This window comes from Vanrija pseudolonga, chromosome 7 (assembly GCF_020906515.1).
Source record: "Vanrija pseudolonga chromosome 7, complete sequence".
Lineage (NCBI taxonomy): Eukaryota > Fungi > Basidiomycota > Tremellomycetes > Trichosporonales > Trichosporonaceae > Vanrija > Vanrija pseudolonga.
Genome location: NC_085855.1, coordinates 1,606,376 through 1,631,707, shown reverse-complemented (window position 1 = coordinate 1,631,707; position 25,332 = coordinate 1,606,376). Strand labels below are relative to the sequence as shown.

Below are 25,332 nucleotides of genomic sequence, written 5' to 3'. Positions count from 1 at the left end.
TCTGTAGGAGCGTGTTAAGGCCGTGGCCGGCTAAAAGCGATTATGCGGGGGCAGTGGACGCATCGTCGCGCCCATCAACCAACCCCTGCGTCGCACAATGAGACAATCACGACGCCCGCCCACACAAGCATCATGCAGATCAGGTCCGCGCCGCGCCCCACGCCCCGAATCTCATCCCCATCTCGTCCATCTCGTCTCACGTCAGCATCCCTCTCATGTTGAAAGACGCGTAAAAATGGCAGCGCACGACTTGGAGGCCCGCGCAACAAAACGAATAACTTCGCATTTCTCGTGCGGGGAATCGAACCCCGATCGCCCGCGTGAAAGGCGGGTATACTAACCGTTGTACGACACGAGATTGTTTTCCAATCGCTACCGCTCGGATCCTGAAAAGATCGCCAAGGCGGAGCCGTTTCGTTCACCGTGGGGTTGGATGTTTACACAGTGTTGATGTATGGACTCACAAGTGGGGCATGTTCATGTGGTTGGGGTTGCGCCAGCGCCGAGCTTGTGCATGGTGCACTGTACTGGGTGGGAGAGGTTGGCGCTCAAAGGACGTCTTGAGTCAGGCGTGTCTTCTGTCGCCTTGTGCTCGGTGGCGTGTGTGTCGGGTGACCTCCGCTTGCTTGCTTCTGCCAGAGTGACGCACGCACCGCTTACCGTGCTGCGCTTCCAGCGCTTGCTTGCGGGTTGTATGGGTATGGGCTGTGTGAAGTGGGACATGGTGAGTGGGGGAGTGGGCGAGTGTGAAGGATGAGTTGCGCGTCCCTGATGCGCAGCGGTAGTGACACACAATGCACGTCACCAACGCCCTTGAGTACAAGCTCGCACAGCGCACGCATGGCGCATGGATGGGGAGAGGGTTCGACGGCTTTCCCGCCCCGACCCACACACGGGGTTAGTCGCCGCTGATGCCTACTCCGAGCTCCGAACCCGACTTGACTCAAGAGCGACGCCGCCGACGCCCCCGCCCCAGCAGCCCGCAGCCCGATGCCCGACGGCCTTTGCCCGGTGGCGTCGGGGTCGGGGTCAGCACCCGCGAGGTCCGCTCGGCGCTCGGCTGTCAGTTGTACGCCACCAAGGCACCGCCGGGCGGCCGGCGTCCAATTGACTTCGGCACGGAGATGCAAGTGGTGCCAACAACATCATCATCAACATTGTTATTCTTCATCCGAGCGGCGCGCGGCCGCACTACAGGTCGACCTTGGTCGCGACGACGTTCTTCGACGAGAAGCCCGAGAGGAAGAGCCAGGCCTGCTTCTTGCCGGCGTTGGTCTTGGGGTCGATGGCGAGCAGGATGCCGGCGGACGCCGAACGGAGCTGGCTGCCGTCGTCGGCGAACAGCTGCTGGATGGCCCACTTGCGCTCTCCGGGCTTGCCGACGGCGAGCCACGCCGCGCTCGCCATGGCGCTGTTGTCGTCGTGAATCTCGTGCGCGAGCAAGTGCGCGCGCTGCAGGCCCGTGTTGAGGATGCCCGACTTGTCGCCCCCGACCTCGGGGTACGGGTCCTGGAACCAGAAGGGGTTGTCGATCGTCGTCGCAAACTTGAGCTCGTCCTTGATCTTGAGCGTGCGGTCCGCCTGGATGTCAGCGACGTAGCTCACGCCGCCGGCGGCGTCGCAGATGATGATTTCCTTCGGGTTGGTCGTGTGGCCCAGGCCGTTGTTGTTGTGCATCTTGCTGAGCACGACCTGGGACGTGATCCCCTCCTTGCCCTTCTGCTTCGGGTCGGCCTCGATGTGCACCGTGTCCGTCCACGGCGTGACGGCCTTGGAGCCCAGGTCCTCGACGTGGCGCAGCGGGCCGTCGCGGTAGTGGTGGTCGTTTGTGACGTAGAACGACGTCGGGCCAGTCGCGAACAGGTCGTTGGGGGTCCGGATCGACTCGTGCTGCACCGTGCGGACGTGCTGTGCGCTGTCGGATCCGACGACGTGGTGGAAGATTTCAATCACACTGTTGCCCTTGTCCTCGATGGTGATGTCGCGCGAGGCAAGCCAGCCGGGGTTGGGCAGGTGGTTGACCGCGTGGATGTAGAGCGCGTCGGCGCGCTTCGGGTCCTGGAGGATGTCAATGCCGTGGGTGACGAACGCGCCGGTGAAGCCCTCGAGCGCGAGGTCCTTGGATGTAAAGGTCTAGGTGTGTGTGAGCGGGTGCGAGCGAGCAAGCGAGCGCCATGGCCATGGCCGGCCTGCCTTACCTTGGGGTCGATGACGATGAGCTTGCCGCCGCCAGCCACCGCGTCCTCGGGCCTGTCGAAGCGCGCAAGGGGCGGGAACCACCCGTTGCGCACGTCCTTGGCCTGCGCCGCGGCGTAGATGAGCCCGCTGCCCGGGTCGTAGTGCAGGTCCTCGGCGTTGGTCGTCCCCTCGATGTGCTTGAGGGCCGTCAGGCCGTGGATGTTGACCAGGTCGCCGGTCCGGAAGAAGCCAAACGTGCTCAGGCGGTCGTAGACGAAGCGGCCGACGAGCGCGAGGATCGCGACGCCGAGGATCAGGCTGCGGCTGGCTGCGCTCGGCATGATGGTTAGTGTGTGGATGTGAGTGAGAGAGATGCAGGAGATCAATCCATGTATGCGTGCGGGGTGGGTGGGGGCAGCAGCGGGGTGAGGGGTGCCCACCGGCAATGCTAGCCGTGGGATCGAGGAATGGCTCATCTCGCCGTGTCCCCGACCCCCCCACAAGTGTCATCATTACTGACTGCATCATCAGTTGGGGGGGATTTCCGCGGATAGTGTCTCAGGGTCTGCCACTGGTAGCTGGCCGCTGGGCACTGGTGGGAAGCGTTGGTTGCGAGCTTGACGACATGAAAGGCGCGGTATATCCTGGGCCGACGACGGGCAACTCTGTTGCGTCACAGGGGCCTACGCGACGAGGACCGTTCCGACTTGAGGCATTGTTGATATTGCTGTTGCTGATCGTGCCACTGTCCCGTCGTCGCCACAGTCGTGTAGCTGAGCTGGCCGAGAAGGATCAGTCTGTGCGCCTCAGTTACTCTGCCTGGTTCCACAGGAACGCAAGCCGCTGCAACCTCCCTCCCCTGATGGTGACAATACCCCGCACCGACGCCATCATGAAGGCCACAGACGCCACCACTGCACGCCGCAAAGTGTTGCCCCTCACCCCTGGCACAACCAACCCCACACTGCCAGGGGGCAGCGTCACATCCGTTAGCCGAGCCCCGAACCGGCCCTCGCCGTCGGCGACCGACGCGCCGCGGCCACCGCCGGCAGAGTGCACACAATGTATACCACACTGCGCCGGCACAGCGCATGCATCCCCCGCCTACATCCAGTCGTACGCCGCCGTGTAGTCGATGTACGTCTGCTCGCCCACCAAGTCGCGGTACGCGTCGTGCGTCATGAACGTGAACAGGGAGCGGACGATCTCCGCCTGCTCCTCGCGCGGCAGCTCCTCAAACGTCTGGTCGACGCAGAGGTCTGGGTTGGTGCCGTACTGCTGCACCACAATGTCCATCAGCGCGGCATAGTACCCCTCGACATTGGTCGTCCGCAGCGCCTCGTACTCGGCGTCGAGGCGGAGCAGCTGCGCGGGGATGGCCTCGACGCCGACGAGGATGTGCGGCTGCTGCTTGGGGGAGACGTGTGCTTCGTGGAAGCAGGCGTGCAGCAGGCCGAGAAAGCCGTTGCTCCGCCGGTCGTCCTGGCCCAGCCTGAGCTCAACGTCGGGCCATACCCCAGTAAAGATGTACACGATCTCCTCGGCGGCGCACTCGCTCGGGCCGTGCTTCCACAGCGCGTAGTCGTTGCATCTTGAGGGCTCGAAGAGGTCGTACCGCGGGCCAGTGTACGCGGGCACGGCGTACCCGTTGGGCGTGAGCACGTTGCGGAAGGGCGGGACGACGACGACAAGCCGCCGCGCGTGCATGTCCGCGATGGGCGCGCTGCCGAACGCGTCAGGCGGCTGGGCGCGCGAGAAGAGCACCACCGTGTCCGCGCGCAGCGCCTTGAGCTTCTCGGCCATGAGCTCGTCCAGGCTGTCGCGGTACCGCCCGACCGTGGGCCGGCGGAGGAGGTAGTCCTCCCAGTCGGGGTGGGGGATGAGGCGGACGATCTCGAGGTGGGGGAGCAGGTTGGCGAGGTGCGGGAGGGGCGGGCACCCGAGGACGTCGAGCACGCGCGTGTTGGAGAGCACGCCGTCCTCGGGAGCCGCGTAGAACGGCATCAGCTCCTGCGGGGTCGGGTTGCGCTCCAGCGCCAGCGAGCGGAGATAGCGGTGGTGCTGGGCGGCATACCGCACGCCGCTGGCGCCGCGGATGTGGTCTTGGGCCGGGGCCGAGGGCGAAGGCAGCACAGTGTACACCTGGACCTGGTGGGCACGGTACGCCTCCGTCGCGGCGCGCTTGGGCTTTGAGAAGCCAAAGCGTCGCAGCTGTGCAATGTCGTCCTCGGTGAGCGAGCGCGTGTCCCTCCCGTCTTCGGCCGAGTCGGAATCGGAGCTCGAATCGCCAGTGGGCGGCTGGCCAGGCTGCGCGCCGCGCGCAATGCGCCGCTCCGCGCGGCGAGCCCGACGCCCTCGGGGGTGCGAACGCCCTTCGTCCTCCTTGCCTGTGGCGATGCGCTCCGCCTCGCGCGCCTTCGCGGCCGCGCGCGCAGCGAGCATGGTGCCGAGGTTGCCGTGGACAACGCCGGCGTTGTGCGCCTCGAACACGAGCACGTGGCGCGCGAGCGTGCTGTCGATCTGCGTGCGCAGAGAACGCGACACGGCGCGCAGGGGCTGCAGGTCTGCAGACGCGACGGCCGCGAGGACGCCCGCCCAGATATGCGGGAAGCCCTGCGCGTCCAGCGCCGTGCTGGGGCCAGATGGGGTGGGAGGCGGGGAGGGGCTGCGCGAGGATGAGGGCGAGGAGGAGGGGAGCGGTGGGGGGGAGGGCTGGCGGCGGCGCGGCATGGCGGTGGTGGACGGAGTTTAGAAGTGGGAGAAGAGTTGACTGACGTCACGAGGGCAGTTGGTGCGACCTCGCCTCGCCGCCCACTCTGGCCGCGGGGTTGTCCTTGTCAGTCGCGCGGGACTGTCGAGGACTGACTGGGCGATGCGTAGCCTGCCAGAGCTGACTTAAGTACCCAGCGACGACGAAGAGATGGATAAGCAAAAGATGAAAATCTCGACGCGTGTCATGTTCGGCGCGTCGCCGAGCGCTGGGTCAGATTGCCGCGTGGCATTTCGGATCCGCAGTCGCCGAGCTGCTCGGTGGGCGCCGAGTCGACATGACCCCGATGCATGACTTGGCCTTGGAGGATATTGCTCAGCTGGGGGCTCGTGCTTGCCAGCGACGTGTGCGTGAACCGCCGACACTTGCTCGACCCTGCGCGGCATGCCGCCCCTGGGGCGAGGCGAGGGCGATGGCAGCCAGCCAAGCCAGCATTGTGGCGATCACAGCCACCCGCAACTGTTGTTATCGCGTGGTGGGCACTCATCTTTTGTTTTGGCTCGCACTCTCGTCACACATCAACAACAAGTCGACACTTATAGCACAATGGCCTTCTCTAGCGCTCACCTGCTCGCACCAGCCATGCGCTGCATCAGTTGGACGGCACGACACAGACGATGAAAAAGTTGACTCGCTAACACTCGCTCACTTGCCAACTTACTCTGCTTGACTTCACAAACACTCACTCAAACACTCACTCACAATATGCCCCGCGCGCCACGAACCCGCCCTTCATCGCGCTCCCCGCGTCCCAAGACCGCGTACACGTCCTGCGACACGCCGCCGCACTCGCCTCTCCCCGTTGACGACTTCGAAGCGGCTCTCAACTGTGCGCTCGACTCCGCCCCCACGCCCCACGACAGCTCCGCCGGCTCGAGCACGTTGCCTTCAAACTCGCCCCCCTCGGGCCCCAAGACCCCCGACGCGTTCGCATGGGACGACCCCCTCGCCTCTCCCCCGCCCACGAAGACCTCTCCACCACGCTCAACATCCCCTCCACGGTCAGACAAGCGCAAGCCGCGGTGCCAACAGAGCACGCACCACCCCGACCCGTGGGTGCCCGTCTCGCTCCGCCCCAAGTCCACGCGCCCGAAGAACACCCGCACGTTCGAGCTCGTGAACCTCCGCAAGCCGAACATGGAGTACTACGTCGTCGAGAAGAGCCGGTACGCGCCCTACATCGGCAGCCAGCGCATCACGCTGCGCTCCGGCGCCAAGCGCGAGCGCCACCTCAGCGCGCGCGTGGTCGAGCTCGTCGCGCGCGCGAACAAGGTGCCCGATGACGTCGCTGTCGAGCTGCCCCCCCAGATGTACTCGCGCACCGACGCCTGTGTGCGCTGCGTCGGCGCCAAGGTGGTGTGCTACCATTGGGGAAAGGCGATGGGCCCGGGCGAGAGGTTGGGCGGGAATTGCCTTGAGTGTGCTGCCGCTGGCGGGGTTTGTGATTTCGGAGAGGAGTGCTTTTGATGCGTTGTGGGTGGTGGTCTTATTGTTCATGCATACGTCGTCGTGCTTGGTGCGGTCGGAAGAAGTGATGCACATCTCATGTGCTGAATGCTGCTTGACGGCAGATGTTTTGCCAGTGCATGTTCACGTCGCGTTCGGCCCCACGCCAGCCAGGCGTCGATCGCGGGTCTTGTGTCCGTTGGCTCATTGTTGATGTGGCACCTCGGATCCTCGCCAGGAGAGACCTCGAGGCCGTTTCGACTGGGTTTCAACTCCTCTTCCGCCTGTCAGGTCATCACACCTGTCCATTGTCACGACTCTCACGGTGACTTGGATGGATACTGGATCTCTATGGAGGTGGGTACATAACCCCGACTCTTGGACGCAGGGAGCCACACCCAACTTGGTCCTCCGTTTCCGCAGAGCAGCATGAGCCGACCACCACCGCCGCCCGACGACCCTTCCGGTAGATCAACCTGCCCCGAGGTGACAACAAGCTCTTCGGCTGCTGCTCAACAGCCGCAACTCCCTCCCGCGGGCCCGCCTACAGCCATCTCCGCGACAACCGCAGGCCACGAGCCGCACCTTTCCACCATCACAGGGACGCCCACGCACTGGGTGACGCGATTCGTCAATGGAGTGCCTGTGCAAGTTGAGGTAGCATCACCACGCCCGGCACCCCCTGCCACTGCTGCTTCTCTTGCACCTGCTGCTCCCCCGGCACCTGTACCTCCTTCGCCTCAGCCTCCAGCCCCCTCGATACCGGGGATGGGTCAGTCCTCTGGTAATAATAAGGTTTACAGCACTCGAGCCAAGTCGTGGCAAGAGAGCCTCCAGCAGGTGGTCGCAGAGCCGTATTTAACTCGCCTCAAACCAGTGGTAAGTTTGACTCCGTGAGGCATCTAGCTGACTGCTTCCAACAGGTGATTGCAGCGTATCGCTGCTCCACCCGCAAGTTTGTTCCGCCAGACTTCGCCTGCGCAACATGCAAATCGCTGGTTATGCCATGTGTCGTGATCTTGGGCCCCGACCAGCAATCACGCGCCAGAAAACGTTGTTTGTACTGCCAAGAGGCAGGCAAAGAGGTTGACACCTGCACCATGCTGCAAGAAGACCACCGTGAGGCGGTTAAACAAATCCTGGACGACATGTCGGCAGAGGATCAAATGTCTCTTCGAACTCAAGCTCTCTCGCGCCTGAATGACCCCTCAGGTTGGCCCGAGCACATGCTTGTGTCGGCACAGAGGGTTACTGTAGCGGATTCAGAGTGGACACTCAGCACTGTCGTCAATTCCCAGCCTTCCCCCGACCCCAGCACGGCCGAAGCCCAGCGTCGCAGCCGCTTTGGTAATGGCACCGCTGCGCCCCCAGCCCCTGCCCGTACCCGCCCACCTCAGACTCATGCTGCTGGTGCCGTGCTGCAACCGATGGGCGCTGCCCCATCTCGCTCTACCGGAATGCCCCAGCCGCACGCCATTGCCGAGCCCGACAGAGGCGCGCCGTCTTATCCAAAGTACACCAATATGCCACCCACCGTCGCCACACCCGCTCACCCCACCTTCATGGGTGTGCCCGCCGGCCCAGGTCCCGGCTTCATGCAGCCGTACGGTGGCATGAACGTTCGTCACCAGTCAAATGGTCCATCTGTCACTGGAGCGCTATTTCCACAGGCGCAAGCAACGCCCATTATTCCGGTCCACGGTTCAGCGGGTCCTCATCTCAACGCCACAATGCCAACCAGGCATGCCGCCCCGGCTCCTCAACCGCCGCAACGACCAGAAGGCTCGAATCGGGGTTCGCCCTCCGGCCCCCCAGGAGGTTTTGAGCAGCCACCGAACCAGCCACAGCAGCTGGCACCCAAACCGTACCGCGGCCCATGGGACCTTGTGTGGCCCGATCCCACTCCGCCACGCTCCTTGACTCAGGCGGAGCAAACAGCCAAGGACCGGGAGACGGTGGACCGATTTGCTGCCAAGTTTGTCGAACCCTATAAGAGTTGTTTCCTGACCCTGGTAAGCCCAGTCCCACATAGGCGCGCTCACTGACGCGCAGTGTACCATGTTTGCGTTATACCGACATGTCCGTGTCCTCCCCCGCGAACTGAGGTGCACCGAGTGCAAGCGCCTATCCTTCCCCTGTACGATCCAGCTTGACGACCGTGGCTTTTACGGCCAGAATCGGGGGGGCTGTGTCTGGTGCTCGACTGACACGAGCGGCGCCGTGGCCTGCAGCCACTTGCACCCCGACTTCCGGCCCACCATGGAGGATGCGCTCGGGAAAATCCCGATCGCGCTATTTGGGAAATTTCGGCGCGAGGCCATGGACAAGTTCATGAGGAGAACTGGTTGGCCCGCCGATATGATCACACCGACTGAGGCCCAACCTCATGCGGCCCCGGGCCCGTCGACGCATAGCCGAGTCGGCAATCAGCCGCCCCCCAACCCCCCAACGACTGAACCCCCCGCCGCAGTGGCTTCGGTAATGGTACTGGTGCCACCCAAGCCCCTCGCCCCAGTCGACGACCTCGGGCTCATCCTGCTGGTGCCACGCCACAACCGATGGGCACAATGCCCTCTCATTACACTCGAGTTCGACCACCCCTCGCTCAGCCAGCCAACCCATCGAGGTCATTACCGCCACCACAAGCGCCTCCTCATGCGAACAGCGAACGCGGTAATCTTTTCAAACCACCATCCGTGGTTATCCCACCTGAGGCCCGGGCGACCCCAAACGCCGCAACTCATGCTCTATACGGACAGCAATATCACTATGGCCCTCCACCGCCAGTCCCTCCTGAGCACGCACTGCCGGTCACTGCTGCTGCACCGAGCCAAACGACCCCCGGGCATTATCGTAGGCCTGAACGAAGACTCCCAAACTACGGTGACATCGGTTGAGTCCCACTCCCGCCCTTAGCTGGAGCTCCAGCTATCACAACCACATCGGCACACCCGCCCCCCCCTCTCAGCGTAGCTGCTCAACCTCACCAAGCCGGTGAACCGAGGAGGCCTGTTGCCCAGAATCCCTCTGGGGCGACTGGAGGTAGTCCAAGTCGTCCAGGGCCATCACGTTCTTCCAACAGTACGGAAGGTGCAAAGACATCGAACCAGCCGTTGGAGGGTCCCAGGAGCTTTGAGCAGCTTAGGAATGCTCACCTTGCCCAGCTTGCTCAGCTTCATGCTCTGGAATCATCTCGGGGACTGAAGCGTGTAGCCTCAGCCCAAGTGGGACCAGACACGGCGAAGAAGACGGCGCCCACGAAGAATAGCAATGCCGCCACTGGTGACGGGAGCATGAACAAGCCCGACGCGATCGAGAACAACGCTGGCCCAAGCACGAGCCTGAATATGGGCGGTGTAGAGGTTGTGACGGCCGCTCACAATGGGAGCTCCAATTCTGAATACAACAATGCCGCTACCATCAACAATGCGAGCAACGCAGTGCATCGTACAACCGCCAATGCTACACATACAGCCGCCAACAATGACGTCCGGACACTGGACAATGTCATGGTCGTTAACGATGCCAACAGCTCGTGCAACCCAGAAGTCGCCATCGTTGAGGTCGGCGACCCTATAACTACGGGCGATGCAGCCCCGGGTGACTCGCGCCCTAATGGAACCCTTCCTCCCAGCACACAGACAACGTTAGAGGCCGGCTCACGCTCCGACACTCCAGAGATGATCGACCCCAGTCCCATCAGCACTAGCGATGCTCCTCCGGGAGATAACCCCGCCACCACCCACCACAATGCGACCAACCGCGCCCCCTATCGCCCACAACGGCCAACCCGCCCCCCATCCCCGTCGTCAGTCCAGCTCTTCGATGCAATTGACGATGCCCTTGAATCGTTAAGACCCGGCACGACATTCGGTCTCGTACCTAAGACTGTGCGAGCTGGTACTCAATCCACAACGACCAGCACACAACCCAGCGAGACTCAGACATCAGCAACCACGCTAGTGTCGACACTGAGCGAACCCCCTGCAAACCGCTACAACTTCGCCACCGTTGGGAACCCGTGGCCCGGGCCCACCCAGGCTGGCTCATGGTACAGGGTCGAGTTACCCCAGCCCAGCGCCGAGCTCCCACCAGCCGAGTTCCGCGACTCGAACTGGCAGCTCGGCGGCTGGAGGGGGTGGAGGCAGTGCGTCGCCAGGTCAAAGTTCACGACCTTCACGCGGCAGACGACGATCACAGGGCAGGTTATTGACTTGATCCGTGCCGCTCGGGCGCGGGACGTCGACCCCGCCCTCAATGATGGCTACACTGCCCTCAATGATGGCTACACTGCCCTCAATGATGGCTACACTGTGGATCTGAACGAGCAGCTGCAGGCCGAACGCACGGTGCTGCCCGAACACATGTTTACTGCGAACAACCGCTGTCACCGGTGCCGAGAGCACGGGGGCGCTTGCCATCTCTGGGATGTCGTCTGCATCCCGGAGAAGGGCATGCTCCAGCAGCAGTGTTTGGAGTGCAAGGCCGCCAACGAGAGTTTCGTCTTCGACGAGGGGGCGAGGCTGCTCCTGACGGCTAAGGAGGTGAAAGAGCTCACTCCGACGTTGCAGCTGGACGAAGAAGATCTTCGGCGCAATCCATATGCTTAGCTCTTCCTAAATGCATCTCAATAGTCATCATACAGGACGGGGCTATCCACTGTCGCAATTCCATACACACAGAGTTTGAAGCGTTTGTGGCACATAGCATTTTACGGCAGCATGAAGCGGGTGGTTCCAACGGACGTCATGCCCCACTCCGTCCAGAGTCGGACGTCCATGCTCTGGCTACTACAGTTCCCATTGTTGCTTGCTACGGCCATATGCAACAGGAGGTTGTCACCTCGACGGGCACAGCTTCAGCTCTGCTTCAAACGCGTTTCATCCCCGCCCTATGTAGTGCAATGGGCGCCGCCGATCCCACCGTCCCTCGTTCGTCACTCACAAAGGGTGTTGTTGTTCCTCAAGGCCATAAAGTGTCGTCATACAGTAGTGGAGGTGTGGTTGCCCACCTCGACAACGAAGCGCGACAGTCTTCTGCCATGAGCACTCCCGAACCCGGCATGAAGGCCACAACACCGGAGCATACCCCGTCACTGGAGTCTACCCCGGCATCGTCCCCCTCCAAAGGCAGTCCCGTCACCCCGGCAAAATCCACCGACATACCCTTGGGGGCCGATTCCGCTCACAAGCGGGACCGCTCGGAAACCCCCTCTCTGTCACCCAGAGAGAAACTCAACAAGAGGCTCATCAAACAGTACTCCAAGGCCGAGCCCTGGCGGCTCGCAAACAGTTTCCAGCCTAATTGCCAGAAAGGGGTGAGGGCCATTCTGGAGCGCGTGAGTGGTGTGAATGGCAAGACCGGCGACTAATGCGACAGCTGCTCGATATCGAGGATGACTCGGTAGACGACTGCATTCTCCCCGCGGACGAGGGCTGTAGTTGGTGTAGGTGCCTTGGCCTCCCTTGTGTGATCAAGCGAAGCTAGGAGGAGACCAAAGTGGTGCAGTGCGTGGCGTGTGGGGAGCGCTGTTCGTTCGGGTGGACAGTGTGTCCAGGGACGTTGGCTGCTCTCCGCCACTGTCTTTCCTCCCGACCTGTGGCTACGGCGGACGATTGTGCAGCCGCGAAAGCGGTGGTCATTACAGCTCTACCGAGAATCGGTATGAAGCACGTCAAGGACTGGCATAAACTGGATACGGCTTGCTCAACCCGCCGGGATGGCCGTCCATGGAAGCGGCCCGTCACTGATGATGAAAAGCCGGTGCCGGAGGTCGAGATCCTGTGGTCGTTTCCGCAGCATGTAGAAGGCGGGAAAGCTGCTGGTGCCGAGACTCGGCCTCTGGCAGAGAGCGAGGAGGGACCTGAGACCAAGGGTGCAAAGCTGGAGATTGGGGAGGGCCATGCCCAGGAAGAGGAGCCCAAGGACGAGGAGCCCAAGGACGAGGAGCCCAAGGAAGACGAGGTCAAGGATGACGACGACAAGCACGACGAGGTCAAGGATGACGGGGGCAAGGACGACACGGGGGATGAGGATGATTGGGAGACGGTTGAAGAGGAGACGAAGGACGAGGACCCCGAGGACCCCAAGGACCCCAAGGAGCCCGAGGACGCGAAGGACTCGGAGGATGGGACGGAGGATGAGTCGGAGGACAGTGACAGTGGATCTGCATCTGGAGTAGATGGGACCGATAATCTCCGCACCGTGGAGGGCGAGCACGACGAGGAGCTTCGCCCATACTACGACGAGGACATCCCAGAGACCGACGACGATATTCCCGAAGATTCTCCCCTTTCCCCAGGCAAGACTCGTGCCAAGCGCGTGGTGGTTCTCGGCAACCCCTCGGACCGCCGAAGTGCATGGTACTTCATTGACGAGACGGGCGACATACTGGCCATCGACATCGACACCGCCCCCAGCCCGCATCGCCTACGCGAGACGCAGCGCGTGGTTGGGCTATCGCGGGAGACGTTCATCTCGCAGCGTGTCCTTGCCCTCTTCGCCACCACGTCCAAAGACGAAGACGGAAAGATCACCCTCCCCGCATACCTGCATCGCGCCGCCGTGGGATGTAAGCGCTGCCAAGCGCTCCGCCACGCATGCTACCCCCAGCTCGTGGTCGCCAACGGGAGGGTCACGTGGGAGAACGGCAGCTGTCTCGAGTGCAGCGCGGAGACGGTGAAGTGCGAGTGGGACGAGGTGGTGTGCCAGGCAGAGGTGATGAGCAAGGACGGCGGGGTCGAGATGACGCCGAGCACGCTCGACCCCCATGTCATCGTCGAGGTGGTCGCTTCCACCGCGAGTTGAGGTCAAGGTTCGACGCTTCCAACTGTTCATAGTGATAGTTTAGTAGAGTTTGTTAGGCATGCAGGTCATAGCCACGTTAGACGTGCTCTCGTCAGCATCAAGCACAATACTCGCGCGCGTCGTGGTGTGAACAATGGTGACAGCCGTTGGAAGATCGCGTCCATGGTGCGGAAGGTGCACTTTCCGATGACGTCGGAAAGTGCCGCACCTCGCCGCGAACAAATCAATCAACCCTCCTCGGCACTTCGACTGCACACATTCATTCACCTTGACAGACGCGAAACAAGCATCCCCTCATCTCCTCATCTCCTCTCGCACCCACGGCACGACAAAGGCCATGACGACAGGGGACGCACAACACGTGTCCGCGAAGCTCGCTTGCACCAGCCTCGCACCGAAACGTTGGAGCGAGCAGATCGCCGATGCTGATCCTCACTGACGCCGAGGTCGAGTCGATATCCCCACATTGTCGTGGTGCGTCATGTTGATCCCATTGTGACTATCGGTCGTATTGTTCACCGCACACCCGCACCAGGGGAGAGTCTTCGCCGATCTTCTGAGGGGACCCGTGTGTGTCAAGACAGTTTCTGATACGTCTCAACCTCGCCCACCCCGCTCGCTCACCGCGTGCGTATCAGACTTGAGGGTTGTTGCTCTTTGTCTGAGTGGCCTGAGCTTGACGATGGATGGCTACATAATGGGCGACTGATTACGGCTGACAAGGTTCCTCACCACACTACCTCCCTCACCACACTTCTCCCACTCGACTTCCCTCACCGCACTTCTGAGCTTCCGCAATGGCCTCACCGCCCCCGACGGAGGTGTCCACTCCACCAATCGCAGCTAGCCTGCCTTCGAACACAGGTTCAGTGAGCTCTCGCTACTCTAACGTCTCAGCTGCGGGATTGCCCTCGCCAGTCTCCGGCCACCAGCAGTCACCATCCCCGACCCGTCGCCTCGCGACCTCAAACGACGACGGCCGCAAGTCTAACCGCCAGAGCCTGATCCGCATGGTCGATCCCGAAGTTCGCGACCGCATCGGCAGCATTGTGAGTCGCCCAAGTTATGCTCCATGACCCCGCTGACAGCTTCACCAGGCCACGGCATTCGCCAACAACAAGGACCACCTCCGCCATGTGCCTCCTGCGCACGCGTGCGAGGCCTGCCAGCGCCACGGCACGACCTGCGTGATCCGCTCCGAGGCCCTCAGGTCCGCCAAGGCCTGGGCTCCTACCCAGAGCGGCACGCCTCTGGGGTGTACCGCCTGCGACAACGGCCCGACGGAGTGCAGCCTCGCTGCTCTAGTCGGCAGCCAGCGCGACAAGTTTGAGGACATACTCGAGCGCATCACCATCGCCGATAACGAGCGCTCTTTGTCCAACGCGCATGTGCAGTTCGGCTTTGAGGACAGCAAGAAGGAGCCTTCGGTTGGTCTTGGCAACGTGGACAGCGGCGACGCGGATACCTCAATCACGAGCTCTGCCTCCGACACCAGTCTCCGCGCAGCTTCAGATGCCGATGTCTCGCATTCCACCCCCAAGTCAGTCGGCGCGCTCAGGCGCTCTGTCTCCCTCCCCACCCGCCGCTCGCATTCTCCAGTACAGGAAGCCGCAACCAGGGTGATCCGTCGAGTGAAGAACATGGCTAGCCGATCTTTGGCTTCACCCACCGCGTCCACCCCGGCGGCAACCGTTGGCACTTCCCAGCAGCCATCAACGGCTGCCGCGGGTGCTGAAGAGGCCGCACCACCCGCCTACCCGATCACTCCTCCGCGTGCGCAGCTGTCGAGCGTCGACTTCTCTGACACCTCGACCGGTTTGCAGTCCCTCAGGAACGATCTCGACCGCATCATCCAGCAGCATGGAGAAAGCCCATCCGGGCCTCCCAACAGCCCCTACCGCCTTGCTCCCATCCCCCCCTTTTCGGGCCGAGCCAACACGACTCGACGCGTGCCGATTCCGTACATCCCTTCGGGCCTGGCCCGCCCCACGACGGACGTGGAGTTCCACCAGGCGTTCCCCCCGCGCCCTGTCTGGGAGCAGCCATCGCGTCGCCAGTCAGAGCATGTCGGGGTCCTGATGGAGCGCTACGGCGGCGAGCGCGATCGCTCTGCGTCCGGTACGCCTATGCCGAGCGCCCCGGAGCCCAGCTCGCGTCGTCCTCAGCTCCGCAAGGTGGCCTCAGCTTACCAGGTGAGGCGCCAGCACCCGTCGCCCCCCCGGCCAGCGTCCTGGACCGAGGAGGACCACGACCACTATGTCGCCCGCCGCCGCGAGGCCTCCCTCACTGCCCCGTCGATGATCTCCACCGGCCCCACGCTTCGTCGCAAGCCCTCCGCGTGGCTGGCCAACAAGATCTCCAGCATCAAGCGATCGTTCTCGCTACATCGTGGCCCAATTGTGAACATTATCCCCCCGACTCCGGAGCGCGAGTCATCGGAGGCCGAGGAGGTGTCTCAGCAGCCTCCGATGGTTGAACTGCCAACTGTATTCGCGGACGCAACCGACCCTGACGTCAGCGCCGTTCAGGCGGACACGTCCATGATGACCACCGCGACTGCCGGTACGGAGCTGCCCTCGAGCATTCTGGCCGGGCTCGCGATCACCGCCGCTGAGGTCAACGCGCTCAACCCCCCCGGCGCTCCCGCGGAGCAGCTTGCCGCCACCACCCCCGAGTCGGACACCCAGTCCAACGGCACCACTGCTGCTGTCCTCACTGAGACCACTGCCACAACAAACTCTGGGCGCCCCATGACTGTCGGCGCTCTCCGGACATCTATCCCCGCCCAGAGGTCGGCCGCCTCGCCGCTTGCGACTCTCCCGCGGCGAGAGCGTTGTGTCATTCAGCGTCAGAGGCCGACGGACCCCTTCACCGAGGCTCGGCTCTAAGGGCGTGGCGTGTCAGTCCCTCACCTGACCTCGTCATCCCAGCTGTGTTAGGCCAGCTTGAGGTCTTGAGAAAGTTAGTTTCCAGTTCCTAGTTTCCAGTTCGTAGTGTTCGCGGGATGCAGGCCATCCCCCCGACTGGCTTGACCAGAAGAACGTTCGATCACTGACAGCTACTCTATCTTGGGATCTCAAAGTTCAGCGCTATACGGGATGCGGGTTCTTGAGCATGCTCAGCTCCGCTTCCCTGCCCCGTTTGAATTGAGAACGGAAGGCTATCACTAGGGCTGCGTCTAGTGTGTGAACACTACATAGTCAGGTCCAACGTTGCAGGCGGCGTGACTGACATGGCGTCTATTGCCGCGGACATTACCGCGTGGAATGATTTTGTCCGCGCACTAGTCGGGTCATGAGTGCCTCTCCAGCGGGCAGTGTGTTCTTCGCTCCCCAGCTCATGCTCGTGACCCTCTGCCGAAGGGTGTGTCACCTGCTTACATAGGTTGAGGCTGCGTACGCGCGGCTTCCTTGCTTCCAGAGGCGACCATACCTGCAGAACAAGCATTTAACTCCAACAACCAACGCGTCACATGGTGCACCCAACGTGCGGTGCGGGTGCTACAGTGGAGGATGGCCAATGACATTGCGATCTCATCATTCCGCGGTATGGATAAATCGTAGCCCGTCTGCATCGTGAATAGAAGGCATGACGCTTACATGACGCTTGGCTTGTCGGGGGAACTCTAAACCTTATCGACGAGCTAGCTGGGCGTTCATCCACTATCCTCGGCACCATGTTAGTGACCGCGGACGCACACATTCCCCAGCCGTCGTGGGGCATGCAGTGGTGACATGTCCCACAACGTCACGTCATGGGGTTCGCACCGGCCCTTCCTCCTGGAGTCCATAAGTAGGCCGAGTTGGAGTGGAGAATGTCAACTCCCACCCCCAACCCCAACCCCTCATCTCATCTTCAGTACCTCATCGTTCCAAGCAGTAGTGATGTCCAAGCCCGGCGACAAGGTATGAACTCTACACTTCCTTGCACCCACACGCTAATCCCACAGCTCGACAAGGCCCTCCAGGTGCGCATGAGTTTGCAGTCCTTTTTCCTGACAGCAGGCCTACGTTAAGAAGCTCAATGAGATGCACGATTTCAAGAAGACAGAGAAGGCGCGACAGGTAGGTACATGCAGCACTGCACGGCAAGGCCTCGTCAGCTGCACCAGTGTACATACAAGTAGAGTGTTGACCGCGAAGATCGCCGGCTACATTGTCTTCATTGTGGAGTACGACTGGGCGGCCAATGGCTCTCCCGGCCCCGCAAGTGTGCGCGGTGGCTACCAGCCCATGTTCACTCTCATTGCCAATGAGGGCGACTTTGCGTATGAGAAGGACGCTCCACCCAAGGGGGACCGTGAGTATCCCGCTGGAGGAAGTAGAGCTGACTGAGGTAGCGCTCATCGGGCTGCGCGCGAAAGAAGGTGTGGTTGTGCGTGTTGCTCATCGTCTGACAGCCCAGACGACCTGATCAGCTTCATCTCCAACAACAACACTTGGGCGACGCAGAACTTCAAGAAGTGGGATGGTTTCGGCGTGGTGGGCCAAGCCGAGATTGGAGTGAGCTGCATATCCATGTGGGTAATAGCTAACCGCCTTAGTGGGCCATCGACGAGCTTGCCTGGGCAACGTACCAGATCGACGGGGACAAGGGGATCAAGGACCAGGTAGATGCTCTCCCTCTGGAGCAGAGCTTCGACGACTTCTATGTGAGGGGTGACCGCAAGTTAACCCTCGTGTGCTTATGCCCATAGCAAATCTACTTCGCCATCCGCAAGATCAAGAACGGCAGTGAGGCGGGCAAGAAGGAGTTCCTCGCGCCTGTGCGTTTCTTGATTCACTCGCATGGGCCGACGCTCACGTGCACCAGTTCAAGGCGGATGACATCTACGACTTTGCGGTGCAAGGCACCGATGTCGACCCCTCTCGTCTGCGGTGAGTTGGTTGGTGGCTGCAGCAGAACGCAGAGTTGGGCTGACCGAGGGGAAGCATCAACCTCAAGGACTGGTCAGTCACCATCAACCCTCCGAGGGACGACAAGGCCAGTGAGTGTGTTGCCGTCGCCTGCCGACCCGTCGCAGTGCTGACGATACCAGCGCTCACCTTCCTCACCGATGACGGTAAGTCAGGCTACTAATGAGCACTGGCGGTTCTGATCCGTTAGCAACCTTCCATGAGGTGTTCATCAGCAACAAGAAGAACCTTGTCTCCGACGAGAAGTTCAAGGCCAAGAAGATCACTGCCCACCCGGCCCCGAAGGACAAGGCCGCCGCCGACTGGGCGCAGGTGCGTTGTATCCCCGATTGTCCGGTTACCGCTGACGCTCGCCAGTTTGTCTACAAGCACCTTGACAAGGAGTTTGAGTACTACAAGGGCTCCACTTAGTTTTGTGAGGCCGTGCCCGGTCAGTGTTTGAGATCTTGAATGGTCAGAAGGTATACAACAATGAACAATGGCTGGTTTCAGAGTGTCCAGAATGAATGCTTCGAGAGTTCATCGCGCCGTGGGCGAGGGACAGCACTGTAACCAGGGTTACATCTCTCTGAGCACGCGTCATCAGGTTCCAAACTGCAGGGACCTCCGCAGCGCCTGTGCGATGATGGACCTCACCTTCGTGAACTGACCAGCGGAACGACTCCGCCAGATTGGTGTCGGCGAGTCTGCGCAGCGGGTGACTGGCATTTGTGGACCTTGCACGAGGAGAAGGTTTAATGCACAGTCCGCGGCAGTGTGAGCCAAAGGTGGGCGGGTGCATGTCACCACCAAACCAACAGTTCGAATACAAGACGGAGGCGCTCGGCGTGGTGTTGTTCTATTAGGGGCTCAGACAGGGCAAGCCGACGATAGCCATAAGCAACCACAACCACACCAGCCAGACGTCCAACCATTGACCTTCCTGAGTACATAGCTTCTGAGGTGACACCTCATCGGCTCCATCCTGACCTCCAGGACCGATTGGAATCTGCTTTGAACAGGTGCGAGCGTCATGCGGTGTTTGAAACCTCGCACGGGCATTAACTGCGCCATTCCCTGCCAGGGCTGGAGGGCTCTCTCAATGAAGTGGCTGATGTGGGAAGTCACCGTCTTCGGCATGGGTAAGTAGCTATGTATCGAGGCCACCCACAGACCGGGCCGAACCGGGCTGCCAAGTGCCTATCGCCCTTGACGTGAATGCCAACTCTAACCTTATCGACCGGCCAAGCCTGCTCCCCCATCAAGACCGACGGAGTGACGGAGCCGTGCATGTAGTTCGGCCGTGCTGTGTGTGCAATGGGGTGGGGCAATCACGTTTGATGCATGCTCGCACGCGCTGAAGATGTATAAGTAGGTTTCCTGCACGCAGACAGGGCTCTTCATACCACTCTGTACTCGTCGTCTTTCACAACTCAACCAACCACACAATGTCTAAGCCTGGCGCGAAGGTAGGATGACCGTGTTTGATGGATACTGACTGCGTAGCTCGAGAAGGCCCTCGAAGTCGGTATGGTAGCGGGGAGCCCACTGACGACCCACAGGCCTGGGTGGACAAGCTCCAGACTATGGATCACTTCCGCAACACCGAGGTGGTCCGCGAGGTACGCCCACTTGACATCCAACCAGCAGAATACCACTGACCGAACAGTTTACTGACGCCCTCGTCTTTGCAATCCCGTACGACTGGGTGGCCAACGGCTCGCCTGGCCCGCGTTCGGAGCGGGGTGACTACGAACCCATGTTCACGGTGTTGGCCGACGAGGGCAAGTTCGAGCTGTTGAAGGATGCCCCGCCAAAGGGGCTTCGTATGTGTTGAAGGATGCCCCGCCAAAGGGGCTTCGTATGTCGCCCACCAAGACGACGGCTAACCAGTAGCTGTTTCCGGGATCATGGGCCACGAGGGTGGGTTGGATCGCTGCTCGTCGTGCTGACGACTAGACGACCTCGTCGCCTTCATCACCTCCAACGACAAGTGGGCCGCGCAGAACCTCGACAAGTGGGAGGCGTTCGGCGGGTCGACCCAGGACGCTATCGGCGTGAGTGCGTATCGCGGAACCAGCTGACAATGTAGTGGAAGGTCGACGCCCTCACGTGGTCGGCGTACCAGGTCGACGGGGACAAGGGCATCAAGGCGCAGGCAGCAGCGCTTCCCTTGGTGCACAGCAAGGACGACTTCTACGTAAGTGATCGCGCGCGGCGCCGCTGACCCGCAGGAAATCTACTACGGCGTGCGCAGGGTTTGGGGTGAGACGGCGAAACGCAAGGCCGAGTTCCTCAAGCCCGTGAGTGGTGCTTGTGGTGCTTGCGGCGAGCTCTGAACCCTCCCTCTACAGTTCAAGGGCGACGAGATCATCGAGTATGCCATCCAAGGCGAGGAGGTCGACCCCGTTCGTCTGCGGTGAGAGCTCATATCTCCTTGCGGCCTTGCTAACTGGCAGCATCAACCTCAAGGACGGCGCAGTCACCTTTAACCCGCCCAAGGACAACAAGGCCAGTGGGTGCTGCCTCCATCTACTTCGCCCCCTTATGTACATAGCTGACATCCAGCCTACACGTTCTTCACGGACGACGGTGCGTTATTGATGGCTTCCGCTGCCCCGCTGACCCCATCAGAGACCTTCCACACCGTGCTCAAGTCAGCCCTCCAGACCCGGTCGGACGAAGCGTTCGCCGCCAAGAAGATCAGCGTCAAGCCTGCGCCGAAGAACAAGGCTGAACGGGGCCACTTGGAGGTGGGTTGTATTGATTGGCGAGCGCTGACACGCTAGTATATTTACAAGCATCTCGACCTCGAGCTGGGCTTCTACAAGGGGTCTACTTAGGCTGGCGTGTGTCATGGTCTGTGTCGTCAAAGAATCGAAAGTAGTCTGCCGTCGTGAACAATGCCAGAATGGAAGCTTGAAATGACATTGGGTGACGCACCGAGGTTGTTTTCGCACCGCACCCCCTGTCCATGTTCCTTCAACATCCATTGTCACTTCGCACCGTATTATCCCCACCACCGCATTACATGCGTTTCGCATCATCGTTGTCCTCGACCTCTCCATCACCAGCTTTGCTCAATCCAGGTCGTGGTGCGAGGGGCGACGGGGCAGGTATATAATGTAACCACACCACACGTCGTGGACCCCACTCAATCACCACCGACCACACCATGACTGTCCGCGTCTCACCACCACCCACCCCGCCGGCCATGCAGGACACCACCATCCGGGACCAGGTTCTCTCTCTTCCCCGCACACAGGAGCTTAGGCGGGGGAAGAGGGCAGGCCAGAAAAACGGCTCTCACAAGCGCAAGCTGCAGCCGACCGCGGCGTCAGTCCACACCCCGCAGCGTGCCGTTCACGCGCCAGAGGCGGCGCGTCCTCCCGCCCGGCGTCAGCTTACGAAGTCCAAGTCGATGTCGTCACTTCACCACCCTGCTGTCCCGAAGGCCGACAGCTCGCCAGTGCCGCTCTCCGCACCGCCGCGCCTGTGGGCGCTCGGCGTCCACGGCGACCCCACTCCGGTGGAGGTCGCACGCGAACCACCTTGTCCAAGACTTGACCACCTCGCCTCCGCCCTCCGACGCCGGTCAGCATCCGACCTCGTCTCCAAGTCCACCAGCGACAACCCTACGTTTGAACTTCGAGTGCAGTGTCCTACGCCCGAAGCGGGGCATGTGCCTCTCCCGCTACAGTCGGAGCCCACCGCTCCAAGCGGCAACAACCCAGTCCCTCCAAACGCGAACAACCCCACCCCTCCAAACGACAACGACTCCACCTCTCCAAACAACGGCAACCCCTCCCCTCCAAACAACAACAACCCCCAGACCCCTCCCCATCCCGACCTCCCCACCGTCCTCGCCTTCCGCGATCTCCCCCTCCGGCCCATCCCCCCTTCTCTGCCGATATGCGGCAAATGGCCTAGCTGCCTCAACATCCTCCGCCCGCCGCTCACCTCCCACCTGATGGAATTGCCACAGTTGATGCCCCCCTACATCCACCGCCTTGTGCAGTGGGAGATGACGCACGGTAGCCGGTCGGAAGCGTGTCTCTGTGCCGCGCAAGGCGTGTTCGTCTACCGCGCACACGAGGCCTGCCGCGGCTGCCGAGCAAAGGGACACGACTGCTACCTCACCGACGTGCGCCTCGACGGGGCTCGGCGGCATATCCTCAAGAGCAGCCTGTGCTGCGTTGAGTGCCGTGCTAATGGAGAGTCGTGTGGCTGGTACGAGCCTAGGGTGCCGGGGGAAAGCCGTGCGGACGGTGTACGAGGTGAACTGGCCCAGCTGGTATGTCCACCCTTGATCCACCCGAGCTGCTTTATCTTGCTGTGAGTGGACTGGTGTCCTCTGAGTTGAGTAGTTAGAATGTGCACAGAGTGCAGTGTCCGTGTATGCAGAAGTGGAAGAGTCCTGGGGGAGAGAGATGCCCCAACAACACCCAGTGACCCTCATACACGCTGGAGAAGGGCACGCGTCGCGGCCGGATTCCAACAGCCTACTCGCCTGCATGTATCACTTCTTAGCGCCATCGACTTCCCCGGCTAAGCCAAAGCCACCCCCACTCTCCACGGGGTATGCGTTCAGTTCCAGGCCGGGCTGGCCGCTGGCGCATTCCCGCGGCGGGAGTGGTGGCGCGGCTTGGCGCTCGCCGAGGAGGGTTTCGGGGGTGGTGTCTTGAGCCGCGTCGTCGCTGTCTGTCTCCGAAGGCGGCGACCGGCGAAGACAGCCGGCCGCCTTGCATAGGATTCCGACGCATGCATGCTGCGCAAGAATAGCTGCGGTCCGAGCTATTGTCCGTCAGCTGTCTCTACTGATGGACGTGTCGCAGCGTGACATTACGAACTTTTTAGCGGCATCGCGAGGCGGCTGCTTTTGATTTTTTTTCAACTTCCCACTTTTGGCCGCTGGCGGTTATTCACCGCCCTTCAGATTTTTTTAGTGGCCGTTTTGTGTTGCTGCTACTGCTCGCTAGTTGCGGGAGAGACGCGTCGCGGGTAGCTGCTAGGAGACGACGACGCGCAGTGGTCAGACATACTAGGGCGACACAGATGGAAACACCAGGATCGTTGGCGACGACAGCCGTGTTGATCGTCGGCAAGGACGGTGCGCCGAGGCGAGCTCACCGAGATCCGGCACCATGCTCCGATCGATGTTGTGTTCAGTTTCTCCAAGCCCCGTCCGCCTCACAACTTGCACCCAGCACCAGCACCACCACAGCACCACCACCATTGTTGTACGCAATGATTGCATTGTCCGTACGGAAGATGAACTGTATGAAGAAATGTTCCTAAGAGACCATAGTCCGTGATGAACAGTACTGCAGACTATTCAGAGGCGGCTCTGAGTGAGACCGCCAAGGGGGAGCACGGGCAAGTGGCGAGCGAGAGATGATCTCAATCGCTTACCAGCCGCAGCCGCCGTAGGGGCAGACCTGGTAACCAGCGCGGAACCAGCAGCCGCGCCAGTCGCAGATGCCGCGTCCGCGAGACGGGTGGTAACGAACGTGCCAGTGGTACTGAAGAACGGGGCCGGCCTGGCAACCACAGTTGGAGAAGCGGTAGACGCGGGTCTTGCCGCACCAGAGGAGGTCGTGCCAGAACGAAACCTTGATAGCCAGGAGAGAAAGGAGGAAGAAGCGCTTCTCCTCACCGTCACGAGCCTCGACGGCAGTGGTGTCGGCGGCAACGAGGGCGTCGCGGGCCTCGACGTCGGACCACTCGTCACGCTGCTGGATGACGTTGATGGCGATGGAGCCGTTCGACGAGGGGATGTAGGGGACGTCGTTGGCCTCGGCGTAGGGTCCCGGGTGCCAGCCCTGGCCGTCGGCCCAGCCGGAGCCGTCCTTGGCGATGACGGCCTTGCCGTCCTTGGAGAGCTGGAGCCACTGGGCGAGCTCGGCGTTGTCCTGCGAGAAGAGGGGGCCCGAGGCGGGGGCGGCCGAGACCGAGAAGGCCAGGAGCGAGGTGGCGGCGATGAAGAGCTTGGTGAAAAGCATTGCTGGGGAGGGTTAGTGGTGGGCTTGGGTGAAGGGGGAGGAGGGGAGTGGCAGTGACCAGTCGACTAAGGCGAGGACGAGTGTCCAAGCCTTTAGTCGAGGCTAGTCGAGGCTGCCGAGGGCTGAAGAGGAGGAGGAGAGGAGGCTCACTGAGTAGAAACCTGTCGAGCTGATGAGGAGGAAAAGACGACCAGACGAGCCCTTCTTATATCTTTCAGAGACGGGTCTGATCAGCCAGACTCGTCTTGTCAAAGTTGCCCCCCCGTACAGTGGTAACGACGCGGACAACCCGAACCAGTCGGCACCGCCTGTGCCACATTGGACCGCTAGTTCTTGGCATTGCGTAGCATGAAACACTAAACCGCGCCGCACCACACTCTGGCCGCGTGCCTCTGCGGTACTGGTTTGGGCAGGTGCGAGGTAGCTGCTGCATGCATGCTTTGCACGGTGCTGGGATGCCCAAGTACCGCAGTGCGCCCACGGTCCCCGGTGTCGTAAACGGGAGTGGGAGGTGTAGTTGGAGCCTTTGCGGCGCATTACGCCAGTGGGCAAAAATCGCCCGACGGAATGGCCCGGCTGGGGCTGATACCGTAGACACTGTAGCCAGCCCAGCCCAGCCATGCATGCTCACTCATACTCGGCCCAGCCCGGACACCCACCTCATCTCCCCATCCCATGTACCGAATCGAGGATCACCGCTACGTGACAAGCCGACCGACCCCGACCCTAGCTCGACGGAATGCCGATAACGGGAACCGCTCGATAACGTGTTTTCAGGCGGGTTCCTCCCCCCCACCCAGATCGATTCCGCCGACCTGCCGCACCCTAAGCATGCCGGCACCCCAAGTCTGTTTGACCCAGCTCGACACGCGCTGGAGCGTGATCTGACGTTAAGGGTCCCAAAGTTTGGATCATGAGACAACAGATGGCCAGGAACATGGGCTGTTTGCTTGTGCTGGGATGCGAGATCGAGCGCGTGTGCCCTCCCTCGTCGACCGACCGGCTCCTCCACACCGAGAGGCCTTTCTCACCACAATCGCCGTACTCTGCTGCGCTCTGTGCCCACCGTGTTGCATGCCCCAATGTGGTGCTACTGCAGAATGCCAAGACTTTGCTCAGTTCCAAATGTGCTCCACAATAGCTCTTGTTCGGCCATTCGGGAAGGTACGCTGCATCCCGTCGTCGAGGTGCACGCGTGTGCTGCCTAGCTGCCTGGGCCTGCAGCCCATGTTCT

At 61.6% G+C, this 25,332-nt stretch overlaps 9 protein-coding genes and 1 non-coding gene across 10 annotated transcripts; 6 read left to right on the top strand and 4 right to left on the bottom strand.

Moving 5' to 3' along the window:
* Nucleotides 1–286: 286 nt before the first annotated feature.
* Nucleotides 287–358, bottom strand: LOC62_07G009514. Its single transcript has one exon. It is a non-coding gene; the product is annotated as a tRNA-Glu (tRNA).
* Nucleotides 359–1,149: 791 nt separating this feature from the next.
* Nucleotides 1,150–2,528, bottom strand: Pon2 (Serum paraoxonase/arylesterase 2). Its single transcript, XM_062776067.1, has 2 exons — nt 2,199–2,528; nt 1,150–2,133 (listed from the first exon to the last, which is right to left on the bottom strand). The coding sequence occupies exons 1-2, from the start codon at nt 2,517–2,519 to the stop codon at nt 1,192–1,194; spliced, it is 1,263 nt and encodes a 420-aa protein (XP_062632051.1). The 5' UTR covers nt 2,520–2,528; the 3' UTR covers nt 1,150–1,191.
* Nucleotides 2,529–3,282: 754 nt separating this feature from the next.
* On the bottom strand, nt 3,283–4,908 carry LOC62_07G009512 (uncharacterized protein; the record flags this gene model as incomplete). Its single annotated transcript, XM_062776066.1, has 1 exon — nt 3,283–4,908. The coding sequence occupies one exon, from the start codon at nt 4,906–4,908 to the stop codon at nt 3,283–3,285; it is 1,626 nt and encodes a 541-aa protein (XP_062632050.1).
* A 745-nt stretch (nt 4,909–5,653) lies between these two features.
* LOC62_07G009511 (uncharacterized protein) lies at nt 5,654–6,415 on the top strand (the record flags this gene model as incomplete). The annotated part of the gene is made up of 1 exon (XM_062776065.1): nt 5,654–6,415. The coding sequence occupies one exon, from the start codon at nt 5,654–5,656 to the stop codon at nt 6,413–6,415; it is 762 nt and encodes a 253-aa protein (XP_062632049.1).
* A 3,272-nt stretch (nt 6,416–9,687) lies between these two features.
* On the top strand, nt 9,688–11,004 carry LOC62_07G009510 (uncharacterized protein; the record flags this gene model as incomplete). The annotated part of the gene is made up of 1 exon (XM_062776064.1): nt 9,688–11,004. One exon carries the CDS (start codon nt 9,688–9,690, stop codon nt 11,002–11,004), a length of 1,317 nt encoding a protein of 438 aa, XP_062632048.1.
* A 1,054-nt stretch (nt 11,005–12,058) lies between these two features.
* Nucleotides 12,059–13,201, top strand: LOC62_07G009509 (uncharacterized protein; the record flags this gene model as incomplete). The annotated part of the gene is made up of 1 exon (XM_062776063.1): nt 12,059–13,201. The coding sequence occupies one exon, from the start codon at nt 12,059–12,061 to the stop codon at nt 13,199–13,201; it is 1,143 nt and encodes a 380-aa protein (XP_062632047.1).
* Nucleotides 13,202–14,211: 1,010 nt separating this feature from the next.
* LOC62_07G009508 (uncharacterized protein) lies at nt 14,212–16,089 on the top strand (the record flags this gene model as incomplete). The annotated part of the gene is made up of 2 exons (XM_062776062.1): nt 14,212–14,250; nt 14,290–16,089. The coding sequence occupies 2 exons, from the start codon at nt 14,212–14,214 to the stop codon at nt 16,087–16,089; spliced, it is 1,839 nt and encodes a 612-aa protein (XP_062632046.1).
* Nucleotides 16,090–17,038: 949 nt separating this feature from the next.
* LOC62_07G009507 (uncharacterized protein) lies at nt 17,039–18,610 on the top strand. Its single transcript, XM_062776061.1, has 13 exons — nt 17,039–17,106; nt 17,151–17,168; nt 17,206–17,265; nt 17,344–17,500; nt 17,541–17,567; nt 17,606–17,703; nt 17,745–17,852; nt 17,898–17,966; nt 18,014–18,078; nt 18,133–18,188; nt 18,240–18,263; nt 18,308–18,429; nt 18,475–18,610. Exons 1-13 carry the CDS (start codon nt 17,086–17,088, stop codon nt 18,526–18,528), a joined length of 879 nt encoding a protein of 292 aa, XP_062632045.1. The 5' UTR covers nt 17,039–17,085; the 3' UTR covers nt 18,529–18,610.
* Nucleotides 18,611–19,511: 901 nt separating this feature from the next.
* LOC62_07G009506 (uncharacterized protein) lies at nt 19,512–21,024 on the top strand. The gene is made up of 13 exons (XM_062776060.1): nt 19,512–19,565; nt 19,603–19,620; nt 19,659–19,718; nt 19,766–19,922; nt 19,993–20,019; nt 20,056–20,153; nt 20,189–20,296; nt 20,331–20,399; nt 20,451–20,515; nt 20,556–20,611; nt 20,665–20,688; nt 20,731–20,849; nt 20,886–21,024. The coding sequence occupies exons 1-13, from the start codon at nt 19,545–19,547 to the stop codon at nt 20,937–20,939; spliced, it is 876 nt and encodes a 291-aa protein (XP_062632044.1). The 5' UTR covers nt 19,512–19,544; the 3' UTR covers nt 20,940–21,024.
* Nucleotides 21,025–23,504: 2,480 nt separating this feature from the next.
* Nucleotides 23,505–24,098, bottom strand: LOC62_07G009505 (uncharacterized protein; the record flags this gene model as incomplete). Its single annotated transcript, XM_062776059.1, has 1 exon — nt 23,505–24,098. The coding sequence occupies one exon, from the start codon at nt 24,096–24,098 to the stop codon at nt 23,505–23,507; it is 594 nt and encodes a 197-aa protein (XP_062632043.1).
* Between the last annotated feature and the right edge of the window lie 1,234 nt (nt 24,099–25,332).